Below are 18,609 nucleotides of genomic sequence, written 5' to 3'. Positions count from 1 at the left end.
AAAAGCACAGCTTTTGGGGGGAAATGCAAGTCATGTGGTAATTACAGAGTACAGTTGACCTTTGAACAGCAGGGGGATGAGGGACCCCGACTCTCCACACAGTCAAAAATTCTCATGTTAACTTATAATCAGCCCTTCTTATACTCGTTTCTCTGTATTCATGGTTCTGAACCCATGATTCAACGCACGGCAGACAGGAAAGTACTTCAGTACTTACCTTTGGAAAAAATCTGCGTATAAGTGGATCCATCCTTAAACCCGTGTTGTTTAAGGATCAACTGTATCAAGTAATGAGAAGCAGGGGAAAGAAGGTGGACGGCTGTTACTAAGCTTATATTATTTTATATTCTCCGAGAGTTCAGATATTGAAGGCCTGTGTGCCCCCGTATGAAGTTTGAACTTTATCCTGTAGGGGGTAATCAGGCAGGGTTAACTTGACCAAGACTGATCCCCCACAGTCCAGAAAAGGAAGTGGCCTCTGATAAAGTTCCATGGAGACCAGCAGTGGTCAGGCGCTGAAGACCCTCAATCCTGGCCAATAGCAAGACCGGGATCCCAGCCCTCCCATCATGCCAGGGAAGAGGCTAGCTCCTGCCGAACCATGAGCTGATGGATAAATCCTTTTCTGGCAAGCTACGTCATTCACCTGTGTCTGCAAGCCTTGTCCTCTAGCGGCCCATCATGACTGCAGAGGGCTTTCCATCACCCACAAGCACTGAGCTGATAAACCAGACCGAAGCCAAGGCTCTGCCATATCTTAATACTTTAATATCACAGTCTTTGAATCACACACACCTAATTAGACGGCTAATATGTCAGCCTAGTTTAAGAGCCCTTCTCCTGGCATCCAGAAAGTCTAGGATCTCATCATTTGTAATTATGAAAAGGCAGCAAAGTATCTGCCAGCTGCTACTTGGCCTTCTCTGTGAGATTCCTCCACTGACACTGCTCCAGCAGATTTGGTGAGTGTGCTGTTTGGCCACTTGCTCTTGTGTGCACGGCGGGCAGAGAGGAGCGACCTAAGAGAAGTTACACAAACAGATTTACGTTTTATAATGACAGCCGTTGGCAGCAGGGTGGAGGGCATTGCAGGGAGGCAAGTTCATAAGAGTGAAACCTGTCAGAAAGTTCTTGAATGAGCCCATAGAACAGATGATAAACCCTGAACTACCACAGTGGCAAAGAGGTCAGGGAAGAGGGGATGGAGTCAAGAGATATTTACAAAATAAAACTGCATTGGGGAAGTGGTTAGTACAGAGGACAGATTCAAACATAAGACCCAGGGGTCAACTCTAGTGATTCGTGGGCTATAGTATCATTACCTGAGGCAGGAAGCCAAGAAGAGAAGCCGGCTGGGGAGGGAGGGCATTTAATTTTGAACATGTGGAAGGTAAGGAATCTCTGGGACACTGAAGACAGTACACGCTGTGGGGAGAGAATGGGTCTGTCTTTACTCACCACTACCTCCCCAGAACTAGCACTGTCCCTAGTACACAGCACAAGGTGCTTAATAAATGCTTAATGAATGAATGGGTGAACTCATTTTATACAGAATCACCAAAATTTTAGGAAAGCATAGTTTCGCTGGCTGCAGGACATATTTATTTTGGTGGCAAGTCCAATACATGTGAAAGGGAATTTCTGGTGCATCAGAGCCTTATTTTAAACTTTAACTCAACTCTGACTATATTTTATTGATTCTTGATTTGTACTAAATTTTATGGATCATCTAGAAGTACTATATATATTTTTTTTCATTTAATCAGGATATATTTTATTTTATTTTATTTTATTTTATTTTATTTTTTTTGTGGTACATGGGCCTCTCACTGTTGTGGCCTCTCCCATTGCGGAGCACAGGCTCCGGACGTGGCTGGAGCTCAGTGGCCATGGTTCACGGGCTCAGCCGCTCCGCGGCATGTGGGATCTTCCCGGACCGAGGCACGAACCCGTGTCCCCTGCATCGGCAGGCAGACTCTCAACCACTGCACCACCAGGGAAGCCCCCTATATTTTTTAAATAACCAGTAAGGACCTACTGTATAGCAAAAGGAACTATACTCAATATTTTGTAATAAGGGAAACGAATCTGAAAAAGAATATGTGTATGTATATATATGTATAACTGAATCTCTGTGCTATATACCTGTAACTAACATGATATTGTAAATCAACTATACCTCAATTTAAAAAATCACATTTGAACAGGACCAATAGATACTTGTAAATAAACAAGTAAATACAAATAAAATTAAGATTAAAGCTTATTTTATAAAAACAAAAAGAAGAACTATATTTTTTCTTGAGTCCATACATATCACTGGCCTTTGGGTTTGAAGAAGTCCTCCAATAATCCCCATCTCATCTGGAAGCACCTGCCAACTGTAGTTACTTCAGTTCTTAATGACTTAATGACTGTAACACTACAGTCAAAGTCTATGTCAGGCTTTAACAAGAAAAAGCAGTTTGGAAATGTAACATTTTATGGCTCCAAAATTAACAATACTTTGTGAATGTGCTATCATCTGAATAGTAGATAAGACCCAAAATGTATATAAAAGCAGAGTAGACCAGACCCTAGGGAGAGAAAAATTTAAGCAAAATAATCATATACTTACAAGGAGCTGCTAGCCAGTGCTTTATTAACAGCAGACCACCTCAAGTAAAGACACTACTGAATGAATTTAATTTTCTATTGTCTTTTTCCCAGCACCTTTTTTTTTCATAGTAAAGAGTTAAAACTCTGAGTCTCGGTAGACAGGAAAAATAAAATTCGGCAAGAAAAAATTTATGAAAAATAGTTTTCAGAGTATAAAACGTTGGTTATCCTCAAAAAGCACTTCTGTTTCCATTACAGACAGCACACCCACACCCTATCCTGAGTTTCTCCACCACACTTATCCCCTCACCTATTTTTCTGACAAGCTGCTAACATATTGCCTTAATTAACAATTTGCCCAGATTCTCTCCTTCACTTAGCTTCTGCACCTTCTGTCCTGTCAGCCTCCATAGAGGTGACACAGGAAAGGATAAGGATCTAACATTTTTGTCTTAAAAATTCTTCTTTATCAGGCCTAATTCTCAGCCTGAACCCACATCGGAGCCACTGCAGATTTGGCCTGAGCCCTGGGAAACGTGGATCAGCTCTAGCTTCAGGGGGATGATTTGGGGGAGTGGCCACCCAAAGCTGTGGGAATCACCATCAAGTTACACCTGCGGTCTTCTGACCCTGACCTTCGGGTATGGCTCTGGTAACTTGGCTTCTGTCTTATTTTCAAAACACAGCCCCAGGTTGCCCTTCCAGACTCCTGGTGCCCAGCTCAGACTCAGTTCCAGAAAGGTGCTTCCATCTTGTTCTCAAAAATGGTGCCTAATTTTGACCCCCAGGCTGGAAACTTCCACCTTGTTCCCTTGAGTCCCTGCCTGGATTAAACAATCAGCTTTCCAAGCCTCTAGAAGGACGGAACCCTGCCTTCCTCTGGCCAGTACCTCCCCAAAGCTGCCAGTTGCCAAAACCTCCAGCCTAGTGGCCGGGAACTTGAAATCAATGACAGTTTAATCTGGGTCTCTGGGTATAGCTCCACCCCCTCCCCCAATCTTCATGACTGAGTTTTGCACACTATTGGCACATCATTTTTTTTTCTTTTTTTTTAATTGAAGGAGTTGATTTACAGTGTTTTGTTACTTTCAGGTGTACAGCAAATTGATGCAGTTATACACATACATATATATCTATTCTTTCTCAGATTCTTTTCATTATAGGTTATCATAAGATATTAAATATAGTTCCCTATGCTATACAATAGATCCTTGTTGTTTATCTATTTTATATATAGTAGTGTGTATATGTTAATCCGAAACTCCTAACTTATCCCTCCCTCCCCCCTTTCTCCTTTGGTAACCATAAGTTTGTTTTCTTTTCTTTTTAATTTATTTTATTGAAGTATAGTTGATTTACAATGTTGTGTTAATCTCTACTGTAAAGTGATTCAGTTATACATATATATACATTCTTTTTCATATTATTTTCCATTATGGTTTATCACAGGATATTGTGTATAGTTCCCTGTGCTATCCAGTAGGATCTTGCTGTTTATCTACCCTATATATAATAATAGTTTGCATCTTCTAATCCCAAACTCCCACTCCATCCCTCTCCCACTCCCCCTGCTTGTGACAATCACAAGTCTGTTCTCTATGTCTGTGAGTCTGTTTCTGTTTCGTAGATAAGTTCATTTGTGTCATATTTTAGATTCCACATATAAGTGATATCATATGGTAGTTATCTTTCTTTTACTCCTTATTTTCTTCTGGTTACTGGAAGCAGTTACCTAGGATGAGAATCTTAATAACCCTTTCTGGTTACTAGCTGGACGGCCTTTTACTCTCCACAGCCAAATTAACTTCCCTATTCTATCCCCACCCCAACCCTTCTTCACACAGAAGTTCTGACCCTACAGATAAGAGGATATGTTAGGTCATGAGGGATGACAAGAATACTGTGCCAGCTCCCATGGGATCTAAAGATTATAGGCCAATTAGCAGAAGAAGGAGAGTAAATTGATTTGAACAAAAACAAACATTAAGAAAATGTTCTCCGTACTCATTTTGTATCTTTTTATTGCCTAACCAAATTAATTAAGCCAGAGAAAATTCAGTATTGATATGATCAAAGTTAATCAAATGTACCTATATGCAGTTAAGAGATCTCTAATAGACTTAAGGAGTGCAAATGAGCATATCAAGAGCAGAGGCCTCCTGGTATGAAAACAAAAGCTCAAAATGAAGTCAAGGAATCCAAATCAGAAAAGAAGAAGCAAAGCTGTCGCTGTTTGCAGATGACATGATACTATACATAGAGAATCCTAAAGATGCTACCAGAAAACTACTAGAGCTAAGCAATGAATTTGGTAAAGTAGCAGGATACAAAATTAATGCACAGAAATCTCTTGCATTCCTATACACTAATGATGAAAAATCTGAAAGTGAAATCAAGAAAACACTCTCATTTACCACTGCAACAAAAAGAATAAAATATCTAGGAATAAACCTACCTAAGGAGACAAAAGACCTGTATGCAGAAAATTATAAGACACTGATGAAAGAAATTAAAGATGATACAAATAGATGGAGAGATGTACCATGTTCTTGGATTGGAAGAATCAACATTGTGAAAATGACTCTACTACCCAAAGCGATCTACAAATTCAATGCAATCCCTATCAAACTACCACTGGCATTTTTCACAGAACTAGAACAAAAAATTTCACAATTTGTATGGAAACACAAAAGACCCCAAATAGCCAAAGCAATCTTGAGAACGAAAAATGGAGCTGGAGGAATCAGGCTCCCTGACTTCAGACTATACTACAAAGCTACAGTAATCAAGACAGTATGGTACTGGCACAAAAACAGAAATATAGATCAATGGAACAGGATAGAAAGCCCAGAGATAAATCCACACACATATGGTCACGTTATTTTTGATAAAGGAGGCAAGAATATACAACGGAGAAAAGACAGCCTCTTCAATAAGTGGTGCTGGGAAAACTGGACAGGGACATATAAAAGTATGAGATTAGATCCCTCCTTAACACCATACACAAAAATAAGCTCAAAATGGATTAAAGACCTAAATGTAAGGCCAGAAACTATCAAACTCTTAGAGGAAAACATAGGCAGAACACTCTATGACATAAATCACAGCAAGATCTTTTTGACCCACCTCCTAGAGAAATGGAAATAAAAACAAAAATAAACAAATGGGACCTAATGAAACTTCAAAGCTTTTGCACAGCAAAGGAAACCATAAACAAGACCAAAAGACAACCCTCAGAATGGGAGAAAATATTTGCAAATGAAGCAACTGACAAAGGATTAATCTCCAAATTTTATAAGCAGCACATGCAGCTCATGCAGCTCAATAACAAAAAAACAAACAACCCAATCCCAAAATGGGCAGAAGACCTAAATAGACATTTCTCCAAAGAAGATATACAGACTGCCAAAAAACACATGACAGAATGCTCAACATCATTAATCATTAGAGAAATGCAAATCAAAACTACAATGAGATATCATTTCACACCAGTCAGAATGGCCATCATCAAAAAATCTAGAAACAATTAATTCTGGAGAGGGTGTGGAGAAAAGGGAACCCTCTTGCACTGTTGGTGGGAATGTAAATTGATACAGCCACTATGGAGAACAGTATGGAGGTTCCTTAAAAAACTACAAATAGAACTACCATATGACCCAGCAATCCCACTACTGGGCATATACCCTGAGAAAACCATAATTCAAAAAGAGTCATGTACCAAAATGTTCATTGAAGCTCTATTTACAATAGCCAGGACATGGAAGCAACCTAAGTGTCCATCGACAGATGAATGGATAAAGAAGATGTGGCACATATATACAATGGAATATTACTCAGCCATAAAAGAAACGAAATTGAGCTATATGTAATGAGGTGGATAGACCTAGAGTCTCTCATACGAGTGAAGTAAGTCAGAAAGAGAAAGACAAATACTGTATGCTAACACATATATATGGAATTTAAGAAAAAAAAATGTCATGAAGAACCTAGGGGTAAGACAGGAATAAAGACACAGACCTACTAGAGAATGGACTTGAGGATATGGGGAGGAGGAAGGGTAAGCTGTGACAAAGCGAGAGAGAGGCATGGACATATATACACTACCAAATGTAAGGTAGATAGCTAGTGGGAAGCAGCCGCATAGCACAGGGAGATCAGCTCGGTGCTTTGTGACCGCCTGGAGGGGTGGGACAGGGAGGGTGGGAGGGAGATGCAAGAGGGAGGAGATATGGGAACATATGTATATGTATAACTGATTCACTTTGTTATAAAGCAGAAACTAACACACCATTGTAAAGCAATTATACTCCAATAAAGATGTAAAAAAAAAAAATGAAGTCAAAATCAGATAGAAATGCCTTTCTACACTTGGACATTTGCCAGTAAGAAGGACCAAGATGAAGAAAGCAACTGAAGAACAACAAAGATATACCAGCTTTTTCTCCAGGAAAACACCCTGTCACGTCAACCAAATCTAAGAAGAAAATGTTCTGTGGAACATTAACACCTCCTGAAAAGAGTTATCACTCCCATCAGACCTACGGGATGAGATTTGACTCAGTGGTAATTGGTGTCATGCAACATTTTCAGTTGTTCTCAGGAAGTTTTAAGCCTGAGCCATAATCAGTCTTTGTACTAAATTTTACACACTGTCACATATTTTAGAAAGGTCCACACCGTGGCGAGATACACCATTCCTTACAACTCATTTTCATTTTGTTCTCAACCATAGACAACCTGTGATAATTTTCATTAGAGAAAGGTCTTAATTTGTAATTATTTCTAAGTTTGAAAGACAAAGGCGTCTTACAGTTTGCTTTCAACTACTCTGTGGGGCAACTAACTTCTAATCGTGTGCTTTCCTTTCCTCCGAGGATAACAGGTATTTGGAAGTCCTGTGATGACCCACTCTCCTCATCTGCTCAGTTACGGGACAATGAGAGGAATAGAGGCTACTAATCCATTGTCAAGATACACAATCTTAATTCACTAGAATTAATAATGTACCTTACATTGCACTTTCAGCGTATCATAATTATTATCCAACTATAATGATACAAATGTCCAATTGGCACAGCCTGAGGCATTCTCCATAACTAATTTATACTTCCCTAAATCCCAGACTCAACAGATTTATCTCTTCTCACCACTCACCAGCATGGAAAATTGATTTGACCACTTTTCTAGAGTTTCCCCCCCATTGGTTCCCAAAATGCCTAAGAAGTGCTTACATGCCATAAATGCTTAAGCAGATAATAAAAGTAACATTATTATATGTTTGCACAGTGCATTCATTACAAAGCACTTTTACACCCCTAATCTCATTTTAACTTGGTGTCTCATAATAACACTGAAATACAAACACCAGGTATTATTAGTCCCGAACTGAAAATTATAAATTCAGGCTGAGAATAGCTACATGACTTGCCTGGGATCACAAATGTCATCATAGAAAGCCAGGTCTAAAACCCAGATCTGTAGACTCCATTCCCTACATATTTCTCTAACGTTGCCATTTAACCAAGGATGATAGGAGTAAATGCTCTGAATTATTTAATGGTAGTGGGATTCTGTTCTGGATTTCTATAATATAGAAGCAGTGTGCAAAGAATAATTTGCTTTCCTTTCTCTATCACAGATGCGATGCTGTGATTTATAAGGAACATTCAGATGACAAAAATATGTTTCCCAAATATATTTGGTCTTCATGCCCAGTTCCTGACTTACAGCTCCCAAAACCCTTGGAATATCCTGAACAATAAGAGCAAAGGGAACATCTTTTATAACATTTGGTCTCTTGTCCTCAGTTCCTGAAAATCCTTCAGAGCCATAAAGGTGAAAATGGTGTCTTGTTATGGATAACAAGCCCCTTCACACCACATCTGGGTTGATGTTAATGTTAGTGACTTTTGGAAACCATCTAAGTATGGGGACTGGTTGTCAGGGGAACCAATCATGAACAGAGGGTTGGAACTTTCAGTCCCACCCCCCTGATCTCCAGGGAGGGGAGAGGGGTTACAGGTTGAGTCAAGCACCAATGGTCAAGGAGTTAATCAATCATGCTGACATAATGAAGCCTCCATAAAACACCCAAAGGATGGGGTTCAGAGAGCTTCCAGGTTAGGGAAACAGGGCGCTTCCACTTACCACGAAGCAGGGCCCCAAGGTCCAGGAGGACAGAAGCTCCTTTGTTGGGGAGCTCGCCCTATGTGTCTCTTCATCAGGCTATTGATCTGTATCCTTTAATATCCTTTGTAATAAATCAGTAATCTAGTGAGTATACGGGTTTCCTGAGTTCTGTAAGCCATTCTAGCAAATTAATAGAACCCAAGAAGGAGGTCGTGGAAACCTCTGATTTATAGCCAGTCGGTCAGAAGTACAGATGACAACTCGGATTTGCGATTCGCATCCTGAGTTTGGGGGGGTCACTGGAACTTCCCATTTGTAGCCGGTCGGTCAAAAGTACAAGTAATAACCTGGGCTCATGACTGATGCCTGAAGTGGAGCGTGGTCTTGTGGGACTGAGTCCTTTACCTGTGGAATCTGATGCTAACTCCGAGTAGGTAGTGTCAGAATTGAGTTGAATTGTAAGACTCCCAGCTGGTGTCTGAAAAGTGCTTGGTGGTATGGGAAAGTCTCCACACACAAACACGTTGGATTTGGGTCCAGAACCCATTTAATAGAAACCACTTGGAACTGGTTTTATTTCTCCTTCCGAAGTGGGCCACTAGGGCACTCAAAGTCAAAGGGCAACTACAGTGCTGTACGGCATCCTAGAGCCTACATATCTGTATTCTATTTTTTTCCTCTCAGATAGCTACGAAAGAATTTCTCCATTTCCTCTAAGAGTATTCATATAAGGGAAGCAAAAACCTTAAAATGTTTTCAAGGTGATTGCGTGATAAAAATTAACAATGAATCCACCAGAACCCATGACTTTTTAAGAAAAAAATAGAAACAAGATAACAAACAATAACACTCGGGGACTTCCCTTGTGGCGCAGTGGTTAAGAATCCTCCTGCCATTGCAGGGGACACAGGTTTGAGCCCTGGTCCAGGAAAATCCCACATGCCGCGGAGCAACTAAGCCTGTGCACCACAACTACTGAGCCCAAGTGCCACAACTACTGAAGCCCACACACTTAGAGCCCGTGCTCCACAAGAGAAGCTACCACAATGAGAAGCCCACACACCGCAACGAAGAGTAGCTCTCACTCGCCACAACTAGAGAAAGCCCACACGCAGCAACAAAGACCCAACGCAGCCAAAAATTAATTAATTAATTAATTTAAAATAATAATAATACTTTGGAAATCAGACAGGCCATGTTTTACATGCCAGCCCTCCACTTGCGAGCTCTAGAGCCTTGAATAAGATATTTAACCCTCCTCAGTCTCAGTTTCACCCATGAAAGGAAGACCAGAGTAACAACCACACAGAGTTGCTATAAGGAGAGAGTGAGATAACCTGTGAAGAAACTAAGGCAGGCAGTTGTCCAGGTCACCACATGGAGTGCATTTGCCTTACAGTTGAAATACTGAAATTTCCCAGCCTCTCTTGCAGCTAGACACACCCATGAAATTCAGTCCTGGCCGCTGACACATCAGCAGGAGTCTGTCCAGATTTCCTCTTCTGTTTCCTCTCTGTCCTACTGGGATCCTGGATCAAAACTAGAAGGTTCCTTGGCCATCAGCTAAAGATGTTCAAGCAGGAGCCTGGGAACTTGATGGTGCTGTGTAGCCACCATCTAGCTCTAAGCTACTCACCTCCTAATTCCTAACTATTGCTTGAGATAAATAAATACCTATTTGGTTAAGCTCCTGTGTCAGGTCTCAGCCAAACACAAGTCTGACAACATGAACCAACACAGGCTTGGCAAAGATCTATGCCGACCAAACAGTCCCCTCAGTTTCCTTCTAGTTGAAAAAGTATAAGTTTGGAAAATGATTACAATCATATTGGTAAGTAAAAAAGCAAGTTACCAAATGATGTAGATTATATAGTAGAATCCAAATTTCGTTACGAGAAAAAAACTGCTCTGAGACTCGGGAATACCCAGGAACTCAGAGGATTCTATTAAGCACATCACTGTGAAAAAAAAAGTGTATTTTCATTCTAACAAAGTCATTTTGACAAAACTACTTCAAAATATCCTGCTGGGTTTCCCCTGGGCCAAGGGCACTGTGGGTCCACGCCAAGTGGAAGATGTCAGGGAGTTTATGGCGACCAGAGCAGCTGGAAGTGTCTGTCTGTGGTGCATTAATGATGTTTTGTGATTCTTTACATGTGGCCTTGGGTAGATATTTTGAGGGAAAATGAGTCGTCTAGTTTGTGATGTATTTCACGTGACTATCCAGCACAATGTAAGAGAATGGTGGGCCGACCATACATTTATTACACCAAAGAAAATATTTATTAAATTATATCAACACAGTTGTGGTTTCTAACATTCCTGCTACTCCCTCACTCATTGCCAAGGAAATTTATGCTCTTTCTGGGTAAAAATATGTCTTAGGCCAAATTAGCATTTATTCGGTATTACATACAAATGTGGGACCATGTAGGCTTCAAAGGGAGAGGCGGAGCAGTAAAGAGCTGATCCCAGCCTAGGGGATGGAGGTATCCTCAAGTATTCTCAAAGTGGGAACACCTACCATCACACTGTCCCCTCCAAACACACACACACACGTACTGCATATTCTAGAAAACCTACATGAGCATTAAACTTCGGCCCTTTATGTCTAGCAATATTCAACAAAGATTTCACCAAAATACATTTATAGAGCCATTTGAAAACAGTTGCATCGAACTGTCCTGCTTGGTCTCCTATAGTTCAAGCCAGGGCACAGCAGTGGTCCAGCCCAGGTGGGACATACATAGGCAGGGAGAGCAGCTGGAAATGAGCATCTATATTAAGTGCGAAGCACTGCACGAGGCACAAAAATGAGTTTCCTCAAAAGCTCACAAGATGGGGCTTCCCTGGTGGCACAGTGGTTGAGAGTCCGCCTGCCGATGCGGGGGACACGGGTTTGTGCCCCGGTCCGGGAAGATCCCACATGCCGCGGAGCGGCTGGGCCCACAAGCCATGGCTGCTGAGCCTGTGTGTCCGGAGCCTGTGCTCCGCAACGGGAGAGGCCACAACAGTGAGAGGCCCGTGTACCACAAAAAAAAAAAAAAAAAAAAAAAAAAGCTCACAAGATGGTATTGAGATCAGCAGATAAAGACTTTTAGAAAACTGTGATAGGTGATTAGGCAAATAACCACATAGGAGGCAGAATTGAATAAATTTGATAATAAAGCCATGGGAAGTCATAGGAGGTCCAAATAAGAAGCAACTAACTGTAATTACAAAGTATACAGCATCTCACTAGGGCCCTTGTGGACCCTCCAGCCTTGATTCAGGACATGTTAACTTTCCACATCACACAGAGAATCTTGGATTGCATCTTGGCAACAACAACAAAAGCAGTGATTAAAATAGGCAAAGGAGTAATACCAATAATAATGACAGCTGACATATATGGAGCATTTAGGGGAGAAGTGTAATATATAATTAAACTAAATACATTAAAATACATAATTTAAAGTGTGATATAAAGTTATACATCTGAGTTAGCAAAGGAGTGACTTAGCATTATCTTCCTGAAACAGGGAGCGGAGGGATGCTTTGTTCAACTGTCAACACGGAGCTCAGCTCACTCACCTGCATTTCTGCCTAATCAGCACACACCACTTTCTTCTCACAGGGAGCATGAATGAAGCCTAACAATTAACTGACAACTTGGCTTCCTGATAACAAGCTAGAAATCTTTCACTGAGAAATAAGAGGGCCCGGGGATAGACACCCTTTGATGCAAACTGATTCTCCAGGATTTCTATAAATTAATGAGTCATTTCAGAATCTCTTCAGAAGAATACACAGGTAGCCTTTTTTCAAGTCTACCCATTGAACTGGTTCAGCCCTTTGTCATGACTGTGCACACACAGAGTGATGGGATGACTTTCACTTTCTAAGAAAAAAGCATTTTTCCTTTATTATTCACGGATGGTTCCTTGGTCTTGCAGCTGGCACACAGAGACACAAAATTCATGTGCACACACTTGATAAAGAAAATGTTTCCTGCTATCTTACTGCTGCAACTTAACAGATAAGATGGGAAGTTAGTTTGTATTTCTTTAATCATTTCTTCTCTTCAAGTCTATTTTCTAGCACAAAGTCAGTTAGTATGACTGAAAGCCGTCGTCTATAAAATCCTATTTTGGGTTTCTTTAAAATCTTTTCTATTTGATGAGCTGTTAAAGGAGATTGCTTCCTTATCTCTTCTTCATTTCATAGCTCGAGTTGATATCAGTGTTTGTACAAAGAAGATGCTGTGAATTGGCTTACTCAACCTCAATTCCACCCTTTTTCTAGCTTCCTGCTAAAGCTTGATTGCTTTAAAAACTGCCCCTCCTGGACTTCTTTGCAACTAGTGTTCTGGATGCAAATTAATCTTACCCACTAGATGCACTTGAGGGAGATTTGGAGGGAGGGGGTGAGTTGAAACCCATCTTCCTGGCCCTGTTTCTGCTAATGGGAGTGGCCACTGTGGTTTTCTAGTCCCTAAACCACAGTTATGGCAGTAAAGTTCTTGGGCTAAGTAATTCCAGGAGCCACCTCTTGACTCCCGCTCCTCACGATTTTTTAAGTGCCAAATGCCCAATATGAAATATCCTTCTGCTAAAAACACCTAGGAAGATTTCTGACTAATGCAATTATATTCTTCATTCCTCAGTCTAAAGATGCAGTATATGAACCAGGACAACATTAATAAACCTAAAACATTTACATAATACTTTGTAGTTTACAACATACCTGGACATGCATTATATGACATGTCCTTGACCTCAACTCTGTGAGTGGACAGGTACTGCTCTCGCCACTGTACAAATGAGAAAGCTGAACCTCAGAAGAGTTAGGTGACTTAGCAAGGCATTTAGTTAGGAAGAGATGAAGACAAAATTCAATCCTACATTTTATGGCCGTTAATCATTTCCTTTGACATAAAGAAGGCTCCCAAGGGCAAATGAAGAAGAGAGAAAAAGCACAAGGATGCTGGCCATGAATTAAACCTTCTATTTCCTATTTTAAAATAAAGTTTTTTAACTGTATCATTATACATACTCTAAAACCGTTAAATTGGATGAAAACACACTAGCAAATGGGAGCTATTTCATAGAGCATGTGACTTTGGTTCTGGTACTGCCTGTGCCTCAAACTTTATAAGATGCCTCCTCTGAAGAATCTTTGCTATTAATACAGATATATATTTTCCACCTCTGACCATGAATTCCCTTTCTGCACAATCATCTGACCAAACCAAGAGTAGCGTGAAGACTTGGGGAAGCCGAGATTCATTTCTCAATTTCTCCCTAATGGCAATTTCACCGAAGATCCACTTCCCATCTCCAACTACGGCTCCCTAGAAATAAAGACTTCCTTTTTCCCCCCACTAGCTACATAGATATATTTTAGTAAAACATTTGATTTCAATGCTTTGGAAACCACAAAGAAAAACATTAAGGAAGCAAAGCTTGATTCAGACCACTTCAAAAGTGGTCAAATACTTTCTCTCCATCTCCACCACTCCTACACTTCATAGCAGTAATCTAACCACAGGGTTAAGATTCACACGCTCTAAGAAGCAACTTCTGACCATATGGTCCCCATTCCCTGTGAGCAATATCAGCCCTAAGAAAACATTCCAGTGTTGCAAATCTTCAAGATCATGCCACAGCCAACCTCAAAACACTGGAATTCCAAAATTCCCTGATCTTGCTTCCTTCTCTGCTTGCTTTCTTCAGTCTCATATGACTCAAATCAGAAGGGCTAGGAAATCTGTTACTCTGTAATATCCTACTGCTGCCCCTGCATCACAACATTATTTGATTTCTTCACGAAAAAATGACAGTATAAAGGGAAGCATTTATAATTCAGAAAAGTAAGAAGATGAAAAGAAGTAGATCTGATTAGTTAGGCAAAATCAATTATCCCTTTCCTATGATATCAAGACATATAAGAGACTATATTGAAAGGCAACAAACTCCGTACTAACCTGGGGGAAGAGAGAATAAGTTGAATTGTCAATGGTGAATGAGTATAAAAACTCTCCATCGTACCACATGCTCTTCCCCATGGGGGAATTCATTTTAGTCATAGCAAAGAGATGGGCAGGGTCACAGCAGTCTTCCATCTGTTTCCTAGGAGAGAAAACAGAGAGAGAAAAGAACAGCAGGTTAAGTGAGCAGCAGACTCATTCACTTGTCATTCCCACAGAGATGTGCAGCCTTACTTCAGTGCCAGCTCACAAAAGCATCTGTGTCTCCAGGGTGATTAGACTACTATTAATTCATTCTTTCAGCCATCAGAATGCATGACTGGAATATTTCATAATTTTTAAAAAGTTAAAAAAAATACATCAGCTTGTAGGACTGTAAATTGGTGCAGCCACTATGGAAAACAGTATGGAGACCCCTCAAAAAATTAAGACTAGAACTACCATGTGACCCAGCTATTCCACTTCTGGGTATTCATCACAAGAACACAAAAACACTCCTTTGAAAAGGTATATGCACCCCTATGTTCACTGAAGCATTACAGTTGTCCCTGGGTATCTGCAGGGAATTGGTTCCAGGACCTGCCTCAGGTACCAAAATCCACAGATGCTCAAGGCCCATAATCGACCCTCTGTATCTGAAGTTCTGTCTCCATGGATTCAATCAACCTCAGATTGTGCAGTACTGTATGTATTTATTGAAAAAGTCCATGTATAAGTGAACCTGTGCAGTTCAAGCCCATGTTGTTCAAAGGTCAGCTGTATTTACACTACCCAAGATATAAACTCAACCTAGGTGTCCATTTATGAATGAATGGTAAAGAAGATGTGGTATATATACACCATGGAATACTACTCAGGCATAAAAAAGAATGAAATCCTGCCATTTTTGACAACATAGATGACCCTTGAAGGTATTAAGCTAAGTGACGTAAATCAGATAGAGAAAGACTGTCTGATTTCACTCATATGAGGAATCTGAGAAAAAACCAAAAAAACAAAACAAAACAAAAACAAACTCATAGTTGCAGAGACCAGATTAGTGGTTACCAGAAGGGAAGGAGGTTGGGGGGTGGGAGAAATTGGGTGAAGGGGTCAACTGTCTGGTGATGGATGGTAACTAGATACATGGTGGTGATCAATTTGTAGTGTATACAGATGTTAAATTATAATGCTGTACTCCCGAAATTTATATAACTAAACAAAAAGAAAGAAAAACAGCTTAGAGCTGTTGGGGATGAGGAACTAGAGTACAGTCATCCTTGGTCTCCTCGAGGTTGGTTCCAGGACCGCCCCCCCCATACCAAACCCCATGGATGCTCAAGTTCCTTATATAAAATGGCACAGTGTTTGCAGATAACCTACACAATTTCTCCCGTGTACCTTAAATCATCTCTAGATTACTTTTTAGTGCACTACTTAATGCAGTGTGTTATGTAAATAGCTATAAATACAATGTAAGTGCCATGTAAATAGTGGCCAGTGTGAGGCAAATTCAAGTTTTGCTTTTTAGAACTTTCTGGAAGTTTTAATTTTTCCAAATACTTTCCATCTACCCATTGGTTGAATCCTCAGAGGCAGAATCTGAGGATGAGGATTTGGGGGCAACTGTACCTGGGTTCAAATATTGGCTCTGCCACTTACTGACTCCATAACCCAGGAATGTTACTGGGCTTCAGAAACAGCCTCAGAGACTGTTCTTGAGAATTCCCTGAGAATGCACAGGTGAAGCATGTAGTACAAGTTTGACCTCATTGCAGAGATGAATAAATCGAGTCAGTGCCTGGAACTCTTCCCAACACCTGGTGCTTTCTCTGGTGCTTTCTGGTTGGCTTCCCCTTCACAAAGGTTTCAACAGAAAGGACAGGGGAGAGGGGCTTGGGAAAATGGCCTTCATCTTTCAAAGTTGCTAGAATGTGCGTCACTCTTGCTTCTACATCATCATTCCATCAGCTGCTCTTTCCTTGCCTCCTCCATCTTTGGTAATTTTTATTGTGTTTCATTACCCAAAAGGCAGCCTGAACAGAGGCAGGAAAGTTTTATAGTGAATTGCCTACATTTTCTCAACTAAGCATCCTAGGTACTATAGTCAGTCAACATAGAACTAGACATGGCTTAAGACTGTCTTTAAAAATGAGGAGAATTACCTTAAGCATGACTCTCAACTTTTTGGGGTGAGTAAATTTTTGAGCCCCTATTCCATTTCTGGTGATATCTTACCACTTTTAGTCCTTACAGGAACCCTAAGAGATAATTAAGGGAATTATTATCATTATTATTCCTAATTCACATCTGAGGAAATGTATTGGGGCCATCACGGGACATGCTTTTTCCTCTCTGCATGCTGCCTGTTCAGGACCATTTTGACTCACCCTTACCTTTCTCTTTCCTGAAGGAATGCTTTCCAAACACCAGCCAAACACCTGCAACACACCAGGTGCCTTCCTAGATCTTTTCCCACTTAATTCTCACAGTGAGTGACCTTGGAGCTACATAGCTTTAGCTTTAGGATTCTTTTTTTCAGTAATTTAACTTGGGGCACATCACTAGTGAAGTGGTGGGGCATGATTTTGCTCCCAGGTCTTTTTACTTCATATCTGGTATTTACTTCCAGCCAGACCACAGCTCTCACCTCCAAACCAAACTAAACTTGCTATTGAGCATGAAGTGCTACAGGAAATTCAGAAGAAAAATTTGTCCCAGCCATATAATAACACCCCATTTAATCTTTATTAAGCTAGCAGCTTACATATCACTTTGCACTGGCTTCCTCTATTCATCCCCCAAAAAACTAAGATAGAGCTGATTACATTACCTTAAACTTACAAACAATGGAACTGAAGCTCAGAGCAATAGACTTGTTCAAGTCAAGTTCATGAGGTTCCTACACTGTTGGTAGGAATGTAAACTGATAACAGCCTCTATGTAGAATATGGAGCTTCCTTAAAAAACTAAAAATAGAATTACCATATGATCCAGCAATCCCACTACTGGGCATATACCCTGAGAAAACCATAATTCAAAAAGATACATGTACCACAATGTTCATTGCAGCTCTATTTACAATAGCCAGGACATGGAAGCAACCTAAATGTCCATCAACAGATGAATGGATAAACAAGATGTGGTACATATATACAATGGGATATTACTCAGCCATAAAAAGGAACAAAATTGAGTTATTTGTAGTGAGGCGGATGGACCTAGAGTCTGTCATACAGAGTGAAGTAAGTCAGAAAGAGAAAAACAAATACCGTATGCTAACACATATATATGGAATCTAAAAAAAACAGTACTGATGAACCTAGTGGCAGGGCAGGAATAAAGATGCAGACGTAGAGAACAGACTTGAGGATGGGGGGGAAGGGGAAGCTGGGACGAAGTGAGAGAGTAGCATTGACGTATATACACTACCAAACGTGAAATGGATGGCTAGTGGGAAACAGCCGCATAGCACAGGGAGATCAGTTCGATGCTTTGTGATGACCTAGAGGGATGGGATGGTGGGGGAAGGGAGGCTCAAGATGAAGGGGATATGGGGATATAGGTATACATATAGCTGATTCACTTTGTTGTACAGCAGAAACTAATACAACATTGTAAAGCAATTATACTGCAATAAAGATGTGGGGGGAAAAGTTCATGAGGTTAATAAATGTTTGCTTAATTATTGATTAAATGTGTGTTAGATGGACTCAAATTCACATGTTTTCCTACAGCATCATCAGGCTCAGGGCAATCATACCCTGAGTGGGAAAACCCAATACTCGACAGAAAATAGAAAGTGTCACACGTGTACAAATACTTTTAAAAATCCAAGAGTTATAGCAAATTCAAAATAAGCACAGCACCATTTGCAATATGGGAGTGCTTTTCTTATAAACTTTTGGACTTCTCCCTCCATCCAGAGTACCTTC

The 18,609-nt window shown here is 40.5% G+C and overlaps 1 protein-coding gene across 1 annotated transcript in view; it reads right to left on the bottom strand.

Moving 5' to 3' along the window:
- Nucleotides 1-18,609, bottom strand: part of ST8SIA1 (ST8 alpha-N-acetyl-neuraminide alpha-2,8-sialyltransferase 1) — a gene marked incomplete at both ends in the record, with an annotated part of 155,101 nt that overhangs the window by 81,392 nt on the left and 55,100 nt on the right. Inside the window, one exon of the mRNA XM_082634583.1 lies at nt 14,693-14,837. Within this exon, the coding sequence (XP_082490709.1) occupies nt 14,693-14,837 (145 nt within the window). The remainder of the gene's footprint in view (nt 1-14,692; nt 14,838-18,609) is intronic.

The sequence above is a fragment of the Mesoplodon mirus genome (assembly GCF_964341445.2).
Source record: "Mesoplodon mirus genome assembly, chromosome: 11".
NCBI lineage: Eukaryota > Metazoa > Chordata > Mammalia > Artiodactyla > Ziphiidae > Mesoplodon > Mesoplodon mirus.
This window is presented reverse-complemented; position numbering and strand designations above follow the sequence as displayed.